Genomic DNA, 18,366 nt, shown 5'->3' with positions numbered 1-18,366 from the left:
GGGCAGCTCCGGGGCCGTCCCCCAGGTGACATCGGGGGTGCAGGTGCAGGGGGTGACCCCGGGCTCGGAGAAGAACGGGGAGCGCAGCCGTGAGTACAAAAATACCTCTATTGCTCTGCCCTCACCTGCCCACAGCTCAGCGGGGCCCGGCTGCCCCACGGGGCCGGGTCTGAGTCCATGGCCGAGCTCTGGGGCTGCTCCAGCACAGCCTGGGGCCACCGGGAGCAGAGCCAGGGGCTGCCCCACCACCGGGAGCAGAGCCAGGGGCTGCCCCACCACCGGGAGCAGAGCCAGGGGCTGCCCTGCCGCCGGCAGCCGGGCCCCCATCCCTGCTCTGGTCCTCCGTCCTTGCCCTGGGCCCCCATCCTTGCCCTGAGCCCCCATCCCCATTCCAGGCCCCGTACTTGGTCTGGACCCCCATCCTCGTTCCAGGCCCACATCCCTGCTCTGGGCCTCCATTCCTGTTCTGGGTCCCCATCCTTGCTCTGGTCCCCCATCCCCGCTCCAGGCCCCCATCCCCGCTCCAGCCCCTCTCCCCTCAGGGCTCCAGCTCCCGGGAGAGCCTCAGCAGCTCCTTCTGGCTGTCGATGGCCCTCAGGTGCTGCAGGTAGGCCCAGGTGGACACGGGGTTCCGCACGCTCAGGGACTGCTCCGAGCCTGCGGGGAGGGAGGGACGAGGTCGAGGCTGGGGTCCCCTCCATGCCCTGGCACAGCCTGTCCCTCCCTGCAGGATCACCCCATGGACCCCCTCTGTCACTCCCAAACCTCCCACAACCGCCCTGGACTGGCTCATGGATCCCCCCACAGATCCCCCCACGGATCTCCCCATGGATGCCCCCATGGATCTCTTCATGGATTCCCCCATGGATCCCCCCATGGATCCCCCCATGGATCCCCCACGGATCTCCCCATGGATCTCCCCATGGATCTCTTCATGAATTCCCCCATGGATCTCCCCATGGATCCCCCATGGATCTCCCCATGGATCTCCCCATGGATCTCTCCATGGATCCCCCCATGGAATCCCGCATGGATCCCTGCATGGATCCCCCCATGGATCCCCCCATGGATCTCTTCATGAATTCCCCCATGGATCCCCCCATGGATCCCCCCATGGATCCCCCATGGATCTCCCCATGGATCTCCCCATGGATCTCTCCATGGATCCCCCCATGGATCCCCGCATGGATCCCTGCATGGATCCCCCCATGAATCTCTCCATGGATCCCCCCACAGATCCCCCCATGGATCCCCCATGGATCCCCCCATAGATCCCCCCATGGATCTCCCCATGGATCCCCCATGGATCCCCCCACGAATCCCCCCATGGATCCCTCCATCTCCATCCCCCCTCCCTCAGCTCAGGGACCCCCGCAGAGGGTTGGGGGTCCCGCGGGGCCGGGTTGGGGGTCAGGCTGAGGGGCTCCAGCCGTACACGTGGAGATCCTGACGGCCTTGGCGTCCTCGGGCCGGTGCGGGGAGCGGCTCCGCAGCGGGGACAGCGGCGCTGGGGGGACACAGAGAACGTGGGGGGCTCAGCCGCGTTCCCAGGGGCTCAGTTGTGTCCCCAGGGTCCCAGCCCTGTCCCCAGGGGCTGCTCCAGGCCCCCTCCCCAGCTCCCTGGAGCGCTCACCGTGCGCGTGGCCCCGGCAGCGCTGCAGGACTCGCACGGTCTTGGCCATCATGTGCTGTGGGTGAGGCACAGAGGTCACCTGCTGCCACCTGGCCCCACTTGGATCCCCAAAATCTCTGTCCCCGCCTTGGCTGTGACCACGCCGGGACACCCCTGGCTGTGCAGTGGCAGAGCTCTGCGTGCCAGGGGAGAGGGGCACAGCAGGGCCCTCGGAGGGGTCACCACCCCCACTCTCACCATCTTCTCGAAGTTGATGAGGTTCTCGGCCAGGGTGCGATTGCCCTCGTGGATGAAGGTCATGTCTGGGGGGGTTTAGGGGTCAGAGGGGGACTCGCGGGGGCGCTGGACACGCCCAGAGGGTCCCCAAAACCAGATACCAACCTTTGAGCAGCAGGGGCACGAAGGGGATGATGGGGGGGCTCAGCTTGGCCACGGCCAGGCGATAGACACGGTGGTTCCACGAGGGGTCCTGGGGACAGGCAGGGACACGGGGGATGGGGGGGACAGGCGGGACAGCAGCACCCCCTCCCCATTGCTCCAGGGGCAAATCCCACTGGGAAAGGGACACGGGGCAGGAAAGGGGACATGGGGCAGGGAAGGGGACACGGGGCAGGGGGCTGCGCTCACCAGCATCCTCTCCAGGGCCGAGTGCAGCTTCCGGATCTTGTGGGGCAACCTCTGCACAGGGACAGGATCATGGGGTCCCTGTCCCTCCCCAGAGACCCCCCCGTCCCACCCAGAGACCCCCTCCCCACCCCCACCGTCCCCCCGCTGTCCCCCTGCTGTCACCTCCCAGGTCTTGGCCAGGCGAGTCACGGCCGTGTTGCTCACACCAAACATCACCGCGAAGAAGGAATTCAGGTTCTTCTGCTCCTTGAGGCTGCAGGCGGGGACGGGGACAAGTCAGCGACGGGGACGGGGACGGGGACAGCAACAGGGACAGGGACTCACTGTGCCGCCAGTTTGATGAACTTGCGGAGGAGCTGCGCCCGCCGCCCGAGCTCGGGGCACAGGCACAGCTCGGTGGCCACCCAGAACTGCAGCTCGTTGAAGCGCCGCAGCACCCGCGCCAGGTTGGCCGTGGCGACCTCGCGGAACTTGTGCGGCCCCACGATGTAGTGGATCATCTCCACCTGGGAGAGCGGCAGGTGAGGGGGGTCCTGAACCCCCTTCCCAGCAGGTGAAGGGTCTCCTGACCCCACTTCCCAGCTGGTGAGGGGTGTCCTGACCCCCCTTCCCTGCAGGTGAGGGGTGTCCTGACCCCCCTTCCCAGCTGGTGAGGGGTGTCCCGACCCTCCTTCCCGGCAGATGAGGGGTGTCCTGAACCCCCTTCCCAGCAGGTGAGGGGTGTCCTGACCCTCCTTCCCGGCAGGTGAGGGGTGTCCTGAACCCCCTTCCTGGCAGGTGAGGGGTGTCCTGACCCCCCTTCCCAGCTGGTGAGGGGTGTCCTGACCCCCCTTCCCGGCAGGTGAGGGGTGTCCTGACCCCCCTTCCCGACAGGTGAGGGGTGTCCTGACCCCCCTTCCCAGCTGGTGAGGGGTGTCCTGACCCTCCTTCCCGGCAGGTGAGGGGTGTCCTGACCCCTTCCTGGCTGCTCCCAGCACAGGCCGCACCTGGTGGATGCTCTTGAAGAGGTTCCAGTCGTAGTCAGTGAGGTGGCTGGCCAGGTCCTTGGAGCTGATCAGGTCCAGGGTGTCCGAGGAGCCGGCGTGGGGGCCCAGCTGCTCAGGGTGGGGGGTCTGGGCACAGGACAGGACCCCTGACCCCTCCTGCCCTCAGCGGACCCCAGGAGGAGTGGGTGCCCCAAACCGAGGCACCGCAGCCCCCAACCCCTCTTGGGGGGGTCTGCCCGGTGCTGCCCAGCCCGGACCCCCACCCTGCACTCACCAGGTTGCCCAGCTCGTCCATGCTGACCACAAAGAGCCTCTCGTTGAGGCCCAGAGCCGTGAACACCCCCACGGCGTCCTGCGGCAGCACCGCTCGGTCTGCGCGGAGGGAAGGGCGGGCTGGCACGGAGGAGGGGACAGATCCCAGCTGGGCACGGGGACAAGGCCACCCCGGGGGGGTCCCCTCACCTCCGGCCGAGTTCACCTTGACCAGGACGTGCTCCCGGTCCCGGCGCAGCCGCGGCGCCAGGGCCCGCAGGACGTCCCGCACGGCGGCGTTCACGGGCAGCACCGACACCAGGCACGAGTGGTCGGCCCTGAAGATCTCGTAGGGCACTGGGGAGGGGACAAAAGGGTCCTCAAAGGGGCAAAAGGGACAAAAGTGTCCCCACGCCGCGGGGGACAGTCCCTGCTGGGGGGCAGTACCTTTGTCCTGTGCTCTCAGGGCGCAGGTGCTGTCCAGGATCGCCTCCTCGGGGCTCCACATTCCCGAGCTCCGGGCCTGGCGAAGGTGGGACAGACGGGAGGACACGGCCGCAGCCACCGTCCCTCCTGTGGCGTGTCCCCAAAGGGCACAGAGGACCCAGATCCTGCCCTGTCACCCCTCAGGGGGCCCCTACCTTGGGCTGGGGGGACACGCTGCCGTCACCGTTCTCCAGCCTGCGGGAGGGGAAGGGGGACAATGGAGCCGCCATTCCCGCTGGGAACAGAACTGGAACCAGCCACCCCCGGGATTGTGGCCACCCCCTGGGGCTCCGGCCACCTCCGAGCCCCCTGCCCCACCTGGCTGCGTGTGCCACCCTCCCCGTGGCGGGGAACCCCCACACCGGGGACAAGGTGGCACCAGAGCCACCCTAAAAGCTCCTCCTGGGGAAGCGCAGCCCCTGGGCACCCGTGGTGGCCACCCCCAGGATTGTGGCCACCCCCTGGGGCTCCGGCCACCTCCGAGCCCCCTGCCCCACCTGTCTGTGTGTGCCACCCTCCCCGTGGCGGGGAACCCCCACACCGGGGACAAGGTGGCACCAGAGCCACCCTAAAAGCTCCTCCTGGGGAAGCGCAGCCCCTGGGCACCCGCGGTGGCACTGGGGGATACTGAGGGGACACTGAGGGACACCGGGGGGAGTCTCACGTTCGGGGCCGCCGCCGCTCCTGGCCCTGCTCCTGGCCCAGCCCGCCCAGCTGGGGGTCCCGGCTCGCCAGATCCGCCAGGTTCTGCGGGGACAGGGGGCGCGGGGGTGAGCGCGGGGCAGTCCCCACCGGTCCTCGCGGTGTCACCGTGTCACCCTGGCCGTGTCACCCTGGCCGCACCTGCAGCAGCGCCGTGGTGCTGCGGTCGCCCTGCAGCAGCCGCCCGTAGAGCAGCACCCACTGGCTGACCAGCCGCAGGATTTTCCGCCGCTTCCGCAGGGAGTAGGTGGCCTTGTCCTGCTCCGAGCCCTCCAGCGGCTCCGCGCGGAAACTGGGACCAGTCAAGGGCACCAGTAAAACGCGGAGAGGCGTAGGGACCCCCAGGGATGTCACAACAGGAGATGGGGATGCGCCCAAGAGGACTGAAAGGGATTTGGGGCTCCCCCCGAGGGGACAGGGACCGGGCTGAGCGTGTCCCCAGCGTGTGGCGGAGCCCAGTCCCCCCAGTTCCCGCACAGAAGGATACTGGTGCAGCAGGGCCCGGCAGAGCTGCGAGGTCGGCATGAACACGGTGTAGGTGAGCAGGAAATCCCCCAGCAGCGTGTCTGCGAGGGACAGGGCACCGTCACTCCTGTCCCCAGCGCGTGGGGACACGGGGACCCGGCCAAGCATCCCCCGTGCCCTGCCTGGGCTGTCCCCACCACGGGGACCCGGCCAAGGATCCCCCGTGCCCTGCCTGGGCTGTCCCCACCACGGGGACCCGGCCAAGGATCCCCCGTGCCCTGCCTGGGCTGTCCCCACCACGGGGACCCGGCCAAGGATCCCCCGTGCCCTGCCTGGGCTGTCCCCACCACGGGGACCCGGCCAAGCGTCCCCCGTGCCCTGCCTGGGCTGGGCTGTCCCCACCATGGGGACAGATTTTGTTCCTAAACCCCGCGGGAGGGGCTGGATGGTTGATGGTTGGGGTGGGATCGCAAATCCCGGGGATCGGCTCCAAGCAGTGCCAGTGTCCCCGGCTGGGATTTGTGACCCGCTGGGGACATCTCCCGGCTCCCGGCTCGCCCGGGTTTCTCCTCTCCGAAGGCAGAGGGAGACCGAGAGGCGCGGCGGAGCCGCTCCCCGCCCCGGAGCCGCCGCCCTCTCCCGGCCTCGGGGTTTTGGGGTTTTTAGCGATCCCAGGGTGGCACGAGCGGGATTTGGGCTTGGACACCGGGAATGAGGAGCCCCGCTCGGTGCCGCTACCCTTGCCTGTCCCCAGCCCCGTCTACGGGTGGCTCTGGGATGGTCCCCGGCACAGGGGGACACAGAGGGGACACCCCCACCTACCCACGGGGTCGTAGAGGGTGGCGTCGAGCCTCATGAACTCCAGCAGGTGCTCCAGGATCTTCTCGGGCGTCCCGGCCATCACCAGGTACCTGCTGGGGACAGGAGGGGCAGAGGTGACACTGTGGCCGCGGCAGGGCCACCACAAGCTGGTGCCAGCGTGCCACCACAGGTTTGTGTCACCACGGGCCGGTGTCCCTGCTCCTCGTCCCCTTGTTCCTCCCAAAAACAGCCCCGAGGGAGGCTGGAAAGGGCAGAGGGGGCGGCTCAGGGGACAGGGCTGTCACCTGCTGCTCAGGGAACAGGGACAGGGCTGTCACCTGCTGCTCAGGGGACAGGGACAGGAGTGTCACCTGCCACAAGGGGGCGCCTGCTGTGAGGGGAACAGGCACAGGGGTGTCACCTACTGTGAGGAGGACAGGGGTGTCGCCCGCCAAAGGGGGACAGGGACAGAGCTGGCACCCGCCAGAGGGGGACACAGGAGTGTCACCCGCCAAAGGGGGACAGCGACAGAGCTGGCACCCGCCAGAGGGGGACACAGGAGTGTCACCCGCCAAAAGGGGACAGGGACAGGGCTGTCACCCACCACAAGGGACACAGGGGTGTCACCCGCCAAAGGGGGACAGAGACAGGGCTGTCACCCACCATAAGGGACACAGGGGTGTCACCCGCCAAAGGGGGACAGGGACAGGGCTGTCACCCACCACAAGGGACACAGGGGTGTCACCCGCCAAAGGGGGATAGGGACAGGGCTGGCACCCCTCAGAGGGGGACACAGGGCTGTCACCTGCCACAAGGGACAGGAGTGTCACCTGCTGCTCCGCGCCGAGGCCGCCTGGCCGCTGCCCCCCTGCAGGTCCTTCTGCAGCACCAGCACCACCTTGCCGTGCTCCTTCAGCCGCACCGTGTTGGCCTCCACGTCCTGGGGGATGATCCCGCTGTCAGCCCGGCTGCTGGCACCCGCCAGAGGGGGACACAGGGGTGTCACCTGCCACAAGGGACACAGGGGTGTCACCCGCCAAAGGGGGACAGAGACAGGGCTGGCACCCGTCAGAGGGGGACACAGGGCTGTCACCCGCCACAAGGGACACAGGGGTGTCACCTGCCAAAGGGGGACAGGGACAGGGCTGGCACCCCTCAGAGGGGGACACAGGGCTGTCACCTGCCACAAGGGACAGGAGTGTCACCTGCTGCTCCGCGCCGAGGCCGCCTGGCCGCTGCCCCCCTGCAGGTCCTTCTGCAGCACCAGCACCACCTTGCCGTGCTCCTTCAGCCGCACCGTGTTGGCCTCCACGTCCTGGGGGATGATCCCGCTGTCAGCCCGGCTGGGATTCCCCAAAATCCCCCCCAAAATACCCCCCAAAATCCCCCTCCCCCCCGAGCCCACCTTGAGGATGCGGTTGAAGTCCTGCTTGTCCACGCGCAGGAAGTGACAATTGTCCTCGCGCAGGAGGATGGTGGCCGCCCGCGGGGCGTCGTTCACCAGCGCCAGCTGCCCGAAGTCATCCCCCTCGTGCAGGGGGGCCACCAAGCCCTGGGGGCAGCGTGGAGGGTGAGGGACGGTGACATTGGGGTGTCCCTGGGGTGTCACCAGGGTGTCCCCACAGTGCAAGGTGGCCACCAAGCCCTGGGGACAGCGTGGAGGGTGAGGGATGGTGACATTGGGGTGTCCCCGTGGTGTCCCCCTCGTGCAGGGTGGCCACCAAGCCCTGGGGACAGCACGGGGGGTGAGGGACAGTGACATTGGGGTGTCCCCGAGGTGTCCCCCTCGTGCAAGGTGTCACCAAGCCCTGGGGACAGCGTGGAGGGTGAGGGACGGTGACATTGGGGTGTCCCTGGGGTGTCACCAGGGTGTCCCCACAGTGCGAGGTGGCCACCAAGCCCTGGGTAAATGAGGAATGGTGGCACTGGGAGGTCCCTGGGGTGTCCCCAAGGTGTCCCTCCAGCGCGGGGACAAACCCACCTTGCCGTGGGTGACCACGTTGACCGAGCCCTTCCAGATGATGTACCAGGAAGTGCCTTTGTCACCTTGGCTGAACACTGGGACAGCACCCGGGAAAAGGGGGGGAAAAAAATCCACAATTTTGGGAACGGCTCCGGTGTCCCCAGGCTGGGGACACCCCGGTGCCACTCACGGGTGACTCAGGGTGACTCACGGACGGTGCCTGCACGCTGGTGCCCCTCGAACATCAGCACGGCCGCCAGCTCCCGCTTCACCTGCGCCAGGGGACAGCGCTGTCACCCCCGGCCGGGCCAGCAGGGGACACGGATCGGGGAACGGCGGGGAAGGGCCGAGGGAGGCACAGAAACGATCAGAGAGGATGCTTGGACAGAAAGAAAGGGGTGCAGAAGGATTTGGGGAGCAGGGGAGGATGCCTGGACAGGAATTGATGGGTTCAGGAGGATTTGGGGCCCAGGGGACACCCCGACCCCGCAGGGTTTGGGGACACGGCCGCGCTCACCGAGTTGGAGAGATGAGCCACGGCTTTGATGTGAAGCAGCTCCTCAAAGATCAGCTCCAGCTCGTCCTGCGTGCGCTGGGCAGGCCTGGGGGGGCCGGGGGGTCAGCGGCTCCCTGCGCCCCCCACCCAGGGCACAGCCCCCTCCCCAGCCCCCTCCCCTCCTCGGGTGACACTGTTGGATCCCCTGACCCTCAGCAGCCCCGTGGCAGCTCCAGACCCCCCGAGCAGGGTCCCAAAGAGTCCAGAAGGTGCAAAGGAGCCCCCCCAGGCCCCCCGGGGCACTCACGGCTTGCGCAGGGCCATGGAGAGCAGCGCGTCGGGGCCCAGCTGGGCCAGGAACCCCAAAGCCTCCAGCAGCTCCTCGGGGTCCCGCGGCCCCGCGCCGGGCTCGGGGCTCAGCTCCAGCTCGGCGAAGCGGTAGAACTGCGTGTCCTTGTCCTGGAAGTGCCACTCCTGCCTCACTGCGGGGGGACAGCGGCCGTCAGCTCGGCTCTGCACCCCCCCCAGATCCCCCCCGGAGCCCCCCGGAGCCCTCACCGTGCGTCAGGACCCCTCCGTCCACCAGCACCTGCCCGATGCCCACGGCCTGGCTGCGCGTCTGGACGGCCACGCCGGCGCTCAGCAGCCAATCCACCAAGTCCTTCCCCGAGCAGCACTGCCTGAGAGGGGACAGGGGGTGAGATCCCCCTCGGGACAGCACCCCCGGAGCCCCCCGAGGGTCCCCCCAGCCCCCGTCGCACCGGTGGTGCCGCAGGTGGTGTTTGTGGTCGCGGATGAGGCCGGGCCGGGAGGTGCTGAGGTGGGCAAAGAGGAGCTTGCCGGCCCTCCAGATCTTCTCCGAGGATGCCTGAGGGTGGCAGGGGGACAAGGGAGCTCGTGGGTGGGGGGCTGGGCTGTCACCCGTCCCCTCAGTGCCCCGGGATTGCCACTGCCCACCCCAGGAATGGCTGAGGCCAAGGAGCACCCCGATGGCTCTGGAGTGTGGGGGTGCTCCAGCCCCTCAGCCCCCACCCCAGCCTCCCCAGATTCACCTCCCGGGGGCTTTCCCGGCCCCCCCACCTGGGTGATGCTGTGGCCATAGTCCAGGCTGGATTCTGAGTCCAGGAGCGGGGTCTGGAAAAGCAAAGGGGAGGGGGTTGGGGGCTGTGGGGGCTCTGCTATGCCCCCATCACCCCAAACAGCTGGGGGGGGTGTCTTGGCACCCCCAGAGCAGCTTCAGCTCTTCACCAGGCAGCACCCAAATCCTGAATTCAGAGCCCAGATCCTGAACCCAGAACTCAAATCCTGAATCCAGAGCTCAAATACTGAATCCAGAACCCAAATGCTGAATCCAGAACCCAGGTCTTGAACCCAGCACCCAGATCCTGAACCAAGAACTCAAATCCTGATACCAGAACTCAAATACTGAATCCAGAACCCAAATGCTGAATCCAGAACCCAGGTCTTGAACCCAGCACCCAGATCCTGAACCAAGAACTCAAATCCTGATACCAGAACTCAAATACTGAATCCAGAACCCAAATGCTTAATCCAGCATCCAGATCCTGAACCCAGCACCCAGATCCTGAACCCAGCACCCAAATCCTGAACCCAGCACCAATTTCCTGAACCCAGCACCCATTTCCTGCCCGCAAATCCTGACTCAGGTCCCCCTCTCCAGCTCATTTTTCCCCCAGCTCTCCTCCTCGGGGATGCTCCAGGTGAAAACAACAGCATGGAGGGACGAGCTCCTGTCCCCGCGGCCCCGCCCGGATCGCGGGGCAGAGGTGGCCCAGCCGCGGTGGCGGCGCTGCCCGCGGGGACCGAGGCAGTCGTGGGGACCTAGGCACTCGTGGGGACCGGGGCACCCGCGGGGACCGAGGCACTCGTGGGGACCGGGGCACTCGTGGGGACCGAGGCACCCGCGGGGACCGAGGCACTCGTGGGGACCGGGGCACTCGTGGGGACCGGGGCACTCGTGGGACCGAGGCACTCGTGGGGACCGGGGCACCCGTGGGGACCGGGGCACTCGTGGGACCGAGGCAGCCGCGCTCCCTCCTGGCCACGGCCCTGGATAAACAAGCCCGGCCCGCACCCGTCAGACCAGTTCCCGGCCCCGGGAGCGCTCACCCGGCACGGGGCACGGCCGCCCCTCCAAGGGACACCCACCCATCCGCACGGGGGGCACCCCCAGGGGGATTCTGGGGTCCCCCCCCGGGTATTCCCGGCTGTGGGGGCCCCGCAGATGCGGGGAGGGCACCCAAAGCAGCGTCTGCAGGGATCCTCGCGGGCTCTGCGGGCTCCGGGTGGGGGAGGTTGGGGCAATCCCACGGCAGGGGGACGGTCCGGATGGATTTCCAATTAAGGAGTTAGTTAGTACAGGAGTTAATTAGTGCAGGATCCTCGAGGCCGAGCCTCCACCTGCTCCCGGCACTTTGCAACGGCTCAGGAGGAATTCGAGGAGCCACGGGCTGCTCTGGGAATGCTGCAGGTCCTGGGGGACGTGTGTCACCTGGCCACGGTGTCACCCAGGCTGGGACAGCGCTCCTGAGCTGGCCACAGTGTCCCCAAGGCAGGGACACGGTGACTCAGGCGCTCTGCAAACTCTGCCGAGCCCCGTGACGGCCGCGAGGAGCAGGAACCGCGCCGAGCAAATGTTTGTGGACGGGAGCCGGGAGGCGGCCGGGGCACGGGGCTGCACCGGGGACACGGAGGTGCCACCCCCTGGGAGCCACAGGTCCCTGTCACCCGTGGGAGCAGGATGTCCCTGTCACCCGTGGGAGCCACAGGTCCCTGTCACCCGTGGGAGCAGGAGGTCTGTGTCACCCCATGGGTGCAGAATGTCCCTGTCACCCGTGGGAGCAGGAGGTCTGTGTCACCCCATGGTGTCCCTGTCACCTCCTGGGTGCAGCAGGTTCGTGCCACCCCGTGGGTCCAGGTGCCACCCTGGGTGTCCCCAAAGGGCCTCTGCTGTCCCCCGGCAGCAAGCTCTGTCCTTGGGGCACAGAGCCAGGCTCCAAGGACACCGAAAGAGACACAAAAACCCCGCTCAAGGATCAGATTCCTCCTTCCCGGGGTTCCTCGCTGCCAGGACGGCTCTGGAATCACCCAAACCCCACCGCTGTCCCCAAACCCCCTCCCCGGAGCATCCACCCCGGGTCAGGACCTGCAGGACGCCCCCCACCCCCCCCTCGTGTCACGGCGTGGCTCCAAGCAGCTTCCTAAGGAGTTGCCTTTTCCATCTTCCTGCCCACGGGACACGCCGGGATCCTGCCTTTCTCCAGGATTCCGGCAGCGCCGGGCGCCCGGCCAAGGCCGCCAGCGGCCGTTCCGCGCTCGCGGCCGCTTTTGTTTGGGATCCCGAGGAAAACAAGCGCGGCTATTTCGGGCCTCACGGCTCCGGAGAAAGTCCTCGCCCATCCGCAGCTCCGCAGCCTCCGCCGGCCGGGGCTCGGCATCCCCCGGGACGGGGCTGGGCATCCCCCGGGATGGGGCTGGACGTCCCCCGGGATGGGGCTCAGTGACCCCCCGGGACAGGGCTGGGCATCCCCCGGGATGGGGCTGGGCATCCCCCGGGACGGGGCTGGGCATCCCCCGGGATGGGGCTGGACGTCCCCCGGGATGGGGCCGGGAGTCCCCCGGGAAGGGGCTGGGCATCCCCCGGGATGGGGCTGGGCATCCCCCGGGATGGGGCCGGACGTCCCCCGGGATGGGGCTCAGTGTCCCCCCGGGATGGGGCCGGGCGTCCCCCGGGATGGGGCTCAGTGACCCCCCGGGACAGGGCTGGGCGTCCCCCGGGACAGGGCTCAGTGACACCCCGGGATGGGGCTCAGTGACCCCCCGGGACAGGGCTGGGCGTCCCCCGGGATGGGACCGGGAGTCTCCCGGGATGGGGCTCAGTGTTCCCCCAGGACGGGGCCGGGAGTCCCCCGGGAAGGGGCTCAGTGACCCCCCGGGATAGGGCCGGGCGTCCCCCGGGAAGGGGCTCGGCATCCCCCGGGACGGGGTCAGGAACCTGCTCTGGCTCTGCTGTCCTCGCCAGGGACGCGGCGGGGGCTGGCACAGTGGCACTTGTCACTGGCACAGTGGCACTCGTCCCCTTGGAACGGATGAGGACGGAGCCACCGCTGTCCTTTGGGGCCGGGAGGGATTTGCTGGCGCTGGGATCAGATTCCAAGGGGGATGAGACAGAGCCAGGACGCCGGGAGGAGTTTCCAGCGATGGGGACAAGGGACCTGCGTGGCTCCTGAGGCATTTCCCTGCCTCTCACCTGCCTCAGGAATGGCTGTGCTGGGACAAAATCCCCCTTTCCCTGGTGGCATCAGCTCCTTTCCCCTCGATCCCCAGGTGTCCCCTGCAGAGGGGACACTCCTGCTGTGCCACCGCTGCCAGGCTGGTGGGATTGATCCCAGTTCATCCCAGGAATGCTCCAGGCCTGCTCCTCCCCCAGTTTCCCAGGCTTAGTGCCCCTCAAAAGCCCTCCCCAAAGACCGTTCCTAAAAGTTCTGGAGGGAAAAATAAATCGGGAAGAAAGGGGAAAAACGAGGAAAACTTATCTGGGAGAGAGTCCCTGTGCTCCGTGGAAATGCCCCAGGAGGAGTTGTCCCCTAAAATAATTCCACTTTTTTCTTGAAAAGTGTCCCAGGCCAAGCAGTGAGGGAAGGGGAAGGACTCAAAGCTCCGGAAGATCTGCCAGGGCTCCAGGGTCACCTCCCCGCCCAGAGGGGACAAGGAGGGGCCGAGAGCAGGGCCCGGGAGACCCCCGGGACCCCCCCCCAGCTCCCGGGGCCAGCGCAGAGCCGGGCGGGGAGGTGGCGATGCCAGGGGACAAATCCCTGCTGCGGGAACGGGGTGGGGGGAGCCGGGGAACGCTGTGTGCCCCCGGAATGTCCCCCCGGGAATGGCCCCCCGGAATGTCCCCCCGGAATGTCCCCCCGGGAATGTCCTTCCTGCTGGGATGCGCCGCCGGGCACCTGGCACCGGGATCGCTTCACGCCTGGCCGCCCGTTCCACTGCGCTCCGCCCGGAGCAGCCTGCGCAGCTCACCTGCAGCCTCACCTGGCCCCTTGTGCCCTCACCTGGCCCCCCCTTGTGCCCTCACCTGGCCCCCCCTTGTGCCCTCACCTGGCTCCTGTGCCCTCACCTGGCCCCCAGTGCCCTCACCTGGCCCCCTGTGCCCTCACCTGGCCCCTATGCCCTCACCTGGCTCCCTGCACGCATGGATTCACTCCCCGTGCCCTCACCTGGTTCCTCCCTCCCTCACCTGGCTCCTCGTTCCCCCACCTGCACGCCTGGCTTCACTCCCCGTGCCCTCACCTGGCTCCTTCCACCCTCACCTGGCTCCCTGCACTCCTGGACTCCCTCCCCTCCTCTCATCCCCGGGGCTGGGGAGACCCCGGCCCCACTGACCGCTCCCCCGTTCCCCACTCACCCAGCGGATTCCCTGGATGAGGGGCAGGCTCCCCCCGGCCCCCTCCAGCCGCACCTCGTAGCTGGAGCTCCGGAACAAGTGCATCTTCCTGAGCAGCCCCGAGAGCCGGGCTCCGTCCGCTCCGGGACCCCCGGGGGGCTGCGGGGGGGCGGCGGCGGCGCCGCTTCCCGGCTCCAGCCCCGCTCGCCCCGGCCCCGGAGCTCCGCCCGCGGCCCCTCCCCGGCCCCGCCGCCCCCACCGGGACCCCGCCGAGGGAGGGGACCCCCACCCTCAGCCCCTGCCCGGCCCCCGGGACACCCGGGAGTGGGTTTGGGGGGTCTCCAGGGGTTCCTGAGCAGGTCAAACCTGGGGGGGTCACGGGGGGCTCCCCTGCCCTGCCCGGCCTGGTGGGGGGAAAAGGGGACCCAGAGAGGCTGGGAAGAGGGAGGGGCTTTGTACTGGGAATGGTTTGTACTGGGAATGGTTTGTACTGGGGATGGTTTGTACTGGGGATGGTTTATACTGGGGATGGTTTATATTGGGAATAGTTTGTACTGGGAATGGATTGTACTGGGAGTGGTTTGTACTGGGGATGGATTGTACTGGGAATGGTTTGTACTGGGAATGGTTTGTACTGGGAATGGATTGTACTGGGAATGGTTCATACTGGGGATGGTTTATATTGGGAATGGTTTGTACTGGGAATGGATTGTACTGGGAGTGGGTTGTATTGGGGATGGTTTGTACTAGGAATGGTTCACACTGGGAATGGTTCACACTGGGAATGGTTCATACTGGGGAGGTGGCCCCAGCCCCCAGCCCCCAGCTGGAGCAAAGCTGGGGCGAGGCCCAGCGGTCCTGGGAGAGCTTTTCCTGGGGTTTTTGGCAAAAAAGGAAAGGGGTTTCTGCCAAAAGGAGCCTTTACTTTTGAAATAAATCCAGGTTTTTAAAACTCAAATCTGCCTCTAAATCGGCCCCCGCCCCAGCTGGAGCAGCGATGGGAAACATCAGCTGGACTCGAGGAATTTGGGGAAGATCCTTGAGCCTCCCCTGCTCACCCTCCTGCCCAGGCACCCGAGAGGCTCTGGGGGTCACACCGGGGTCCCCAAACCGGGCTGGGGCCTCCCTTGGGCACATCCCTGAGTAGCGGGACAGGGACACGATCCCGAGCCTTCCTCCTCCTCCCTGCTCCCTCCCCCGCTGCCTCTGGGAGTGCCTGGAGGCCGGGGACGCTTTTCCCGGGATTCCTGGAGCCGCCGGGACCACCAGGACCGGCCCGGGCTGGAGCTGCCCCGTGACCCCGGAGCTGCTCCCGGGTTTCTTCCAGCCAGGCTTCCCTGGCCGGGCCCGGGATCCCGGCCCTGCCCAGACACGTCCCCCCATGCAAATCAGAGTTAATTAAGAGAAGGAGGAAGAGGCCTGAGGAAGGCAGCAGCTCCCGGAGCCCGGGCAGCCGCACCCCGGCAGCCCAAGGGGAGCCCCCGGCCCCGCGGGGGGATCTGCCGGGGGGTCCCGCCTCGGTGGGGGCTGCCACGGCCTCGCTGCCATCCCAATCCTGTCCCAATCCCATCCTGTCCCAATCCCATCCTGTCCCATTCCATCCAATCCCATCCCTGTCCCAATCCCATCCTGTCCCATTCCATCCAATCCCATCCCTGTCCCAATCCCATTCCAATCCAAATCCCATCCCAATCCCATCCCTGTCCCACCCTATCACATTCCATCTTATCCCACCGTATCCTATCCCCCCCTTTCCCATTTCCATCCCCAATCCCATCCCAGCCCTCCCCATCCCATTTCACACCCAATGGGGTCCCCCCACCCCTTTCCTTTCCCGCCCCTCATTCCTGGGAACAGCTCCCGTTATTCTATTTTTAGTCCTAGGAGAAGGGTGAGACAGCACAGACGTTATAATTCACGCTATCAAAATCAGAAGCCAACTATTTCTTAATTAAAATTATACATTATAAATAATATTTAATTATAATTGTGATATAATATAATATAATACTATATGATATTATATACTTTTAAATGTTTGATATAAATTTTAATACTTAAAATATTAATTATTTAATTTTAGTATTTAAAATATTATATAACTATATAATTATAATATACAATATAAGCATTTTTTGACCTACCAAATTTTCCACGAATCCATTTCCCACACCCCTGAGGCGTCCCTGGGCTGTCCGTGAGCCCGGGGACACGGCTGGTCCCTCATCCCTCTCCCTGCCCGGACAATCCCATCCCTCCCAGTGCTCCCGCTGCCCTTCCCGGCTCGGGAGCCGCCGGGAGCCGCGGCCGTGCCCGGTGCGGAGCGGGATCACGGATCCCGGCCGTTCCCGGGGGCTGCCCGGCTCTGGGTGGCCGCTCCAGCCCCGCCAGCTCTGCCTTATCAGCCTCTTATCGCCCGCGGAGCCCCGCTCCTTCGGCTCCCTGGACAATCATTAATCGATCTCGGCTCCCTGCCCGGCTCCCTGGCTTTGGGCAGGCCTGGCCTCAGCGCCCTCCTGGCAGGAATCTCTTCCCGACATCCCAGATCCTGAAGGGGATTCGCAGATCCATAGGGGAGAAAACGCTGGCCCTGCTCCCAAATCCTAAAGGGGATTCACAGATCCATAGGGGAGCAAATGCTGACCCTGCTCCCAAATCCTAAACTGGATTCACTGATCCATAGGGGAGCAAATGCTGACCCTGCTCCTAAATCCTAAAGGGGATTCAAAAATCCATAGGGGAGCAAATGCTGGCCCTGCTCCCAAATCCTAAACTGGATTCACTGATCCATAGGGCACCAAATGCTGGCCCTGCTCCCAAATCCTAAAGGGGATTCACAGATCCATAGGGGAGCAAATGCTGGCCCTGCTCCCAAATCCTAAAGTGGATTCACTGATCCATAGGGGAGCAAATGCTGGCCCTGCTCCCAAATCCTAAAGTGGATTTGCAGATCCATCTGACCCTGCTCTCCGTCCTCCACCCCCCCAAAGGCAGAACTGAGTGAAATCTGAGTTAAATCCCAATATTTTCACTCCTTCTCCTATTTTGGCTCCGTTTCCCGGGAATGAGCGGCCGGATCTCGTCCCTTGGCACGGCAGAAATTCCAGGAGGAACCTGGGAGACCTCACTGTCCCCCAGGAGGGTTTGGCTGGCAGCTGGGGGTGCAGGAAATCTTCTGTATTTATCATCTCCCCGGTTCGCCGGGACACGGCCACAAATCAGCCCCGAAAATCCAATCCTGGGGAAAATGGTTGGGAATTTACAGCGCTCCCAACACCGCGGGTTTATCCTTTAATGCTGCTGCTTTATGTATTTCTCTCCCTCCAACCCTATTTATTTCCTGTTTATTGGCCCGGCCTCCCCTAATTTATGTTTTCATTACTTTGATTAACGCTCTGCTCCCCTCTGACATCGTTATTCCGGCGCAGTTTCCCGCGTGCCTTCCCCAAACCCTCGGCGTTAAATAATCCTCGGATTTAGCCGGGATGATTTGTAATTTAATAAGCGGCTCCACCGCCGTGTTTTATCTCCTAATTGGGCCGGAATTAGCAGCAATTCCGGAATTAACACAAATTACGGGACGCCCCTTGTTGTTACGCGGGGTTTTATCGGGTCGGAACGACAGCTTTAGGAATTATCTGAGCCACGTTGCCCAATTCTGGCCGTGATTCATTTCTGGATCGTCCACGGGCGACAGCTCAGGCAGGAATTGCTGCCGTGGAGGGGATGCTGCTCCTGAGGAGGCCAGGAAGGAAGGAAGGAGAGTTTTGGTCTCCCAGGTGGTTTAATTTCATTCCCTCATTATCATTTAGGGAACGTGATGCGTCTTGTTCTCCCGGTCCTTCGTGCCCGCTCGGCTTCTTCCTGAAACAATTCCCAGATCTGCGTCTCCGAGGAGCTGCAAACTCCTTCAGATCTGAGCCCAGCGAGAGCTGGGCGTCCAGAACATCGTGGAAAAGTGGGAAAAAGTGGAATTGTTCAGGTTGGAAAAGCCCGCTAAGGTCACTGAGTCCCACCAGCAACCCAGAGAGAGGAGAAAGAAAAGCAATGCTTGTCCTAAAGATGGGATCTGTTTTTCCCAAAAATGGGATTTGTTTTTTCCCAAAGATGGGATCTGTTTTTCCCGAAGGTGGGATCTGTTTTTCCCAAAGGCGGGATCTGTTTTTCCCAAAGATGGGATTTGTTTATTTTTCCCAAAAGAGGGGATTTGTTCTTCCCAAGGATAGGATTTGTTCTTCCCAGAGATGGGATTTTTTTTTTTCCCCAAAGATGGGATTTGTTTATTTTTCTCAGAGATGGGATTTGTCTATTTTTCTCAAAGATGGGATTTGCTCTTTCCAAAAAATGGAATTTGTTCTTCCCAAAGATGGGATTTGTTCTTCCCAAAGATGGGATTTGTTTTTCCCAAAGATGGGATTTGTTTATTTTTCCCAAAAATGTGATTTTTTTCTTCCCAAAGACGGGATTTGTGACCATTCCTCACACCAGAACAAGCCGGGATCTCCCCGTTTCCTCAGCTTTTCCTTCTCCCTTTCCCCTCCGGGC

General features: G+C 64.7%; 2 protein-coding genes across 3 annotated transcripts; one reads left to right on the top strand and one right to left on the bottom strand.

Annotated features, from left to right (window-relative positions):
- Positions 1 to 94: 94 nt before the first annotated feature.
- Positions 95 to 14,253, bottom strand: RAPGEF3 (Rap guanine nucleotide exchange factor 3). Of its 2 annotated transcripts, none has more exons than XM_041400288.1 (27): positions 13,843 to 14,253; positions 9,492 to 9,545; positions 9,173 to 9,279; positions 8,970 to 9,091; positions 8,719 to 8,893; positions 8,433 to 8,517; positions 8,127 to 8,187; positions 7,934 to 8,010; positions 7,358 to 7,504; positions 7,158 to 7,267; positions 5,974 to 6,065; positions 5,174 to 5,252; positions 4,828 to 4,978; positions 4,649 to 4,731; positions 4,140 to 4,179; positions 3,946 to 4,021; positions 3,709 to 3,855; positions 3,521 to 3,618; positions 3,247 to 3,372; positions 2,585 to 2,766; positions 2,423 to 2,513; positions 2,261 to 2,311; positions 2,015 to 2,102; positions 1,871 to 1,935; positions 1,634 to 1,688; positions 1,436 to 1,507; positions 95 to 657 (listed from the first exon to the last, which is right to left on the bottom strand). In XM_041400288.1, exons 1-27 carry the CDS (start codon positions 13,924 to 13,926, stop codon positions 539 to 541), a joined length of 2,637 nt encoding a protein of 878 aa, XP_041256222.1. In that variant the 5' UTR covers positions 13,927 to 14,253; the 3' UTR covers positions 95 to 538. The 2 variants fall into 2 exon arrangements, with proteins under 2 accessions (XP_041256222.1, XP_041256223.1); XM_041400289.1 differs by having other exon boundaries at positions 5,974 to 6,062.
- LOC121333701 (translation initiation factor IF-2-like) lies at positions 9,553 to 13,515 on the top strand. Its single transcript, XM_041400290.1, has 3 exons — positions 9,553 to 11,244; positions 11,298 to 12,057; positions 12,394 to 13,515. The coding sequence occupies exons 1-3, from the start codon at positions 11,066 to 11,068 to the stop codon at positions 12,595 to 12,597; spliced, it is 1,143 nt and encodes a 380-aa protein (XP_041256224.1). The 5' UTR covers positions 9,553 to 11,065; the 3' UTR covers positions 12,598 to 13,515.
- Positions 14,254 to 18,366: the final 4,113 nt, after the last annotated feature.

Source organism: Onychostruthus taczanowskii, unplaced genomic scaffold, assembly GCF_017590055.1.
Source record: "Onychostruthus taczanowskii isolate IOZ18803 unplaced genomic scaffold, ASM1759005v1 scaffold178, whole genome shotgun sequence".
In the NCBI taxonomy this organism is placed as follows: Eukaryota; Metazoa; Chordata; class Aves; order Passeriformes; family Passeridae; genus Onychostruthus; species Onychostruthus taczanowskii.
Note: the sequence above shows the minus strand (reverse complement) of the source record. Positions and strands in the feature narration are given on the sequence as shown.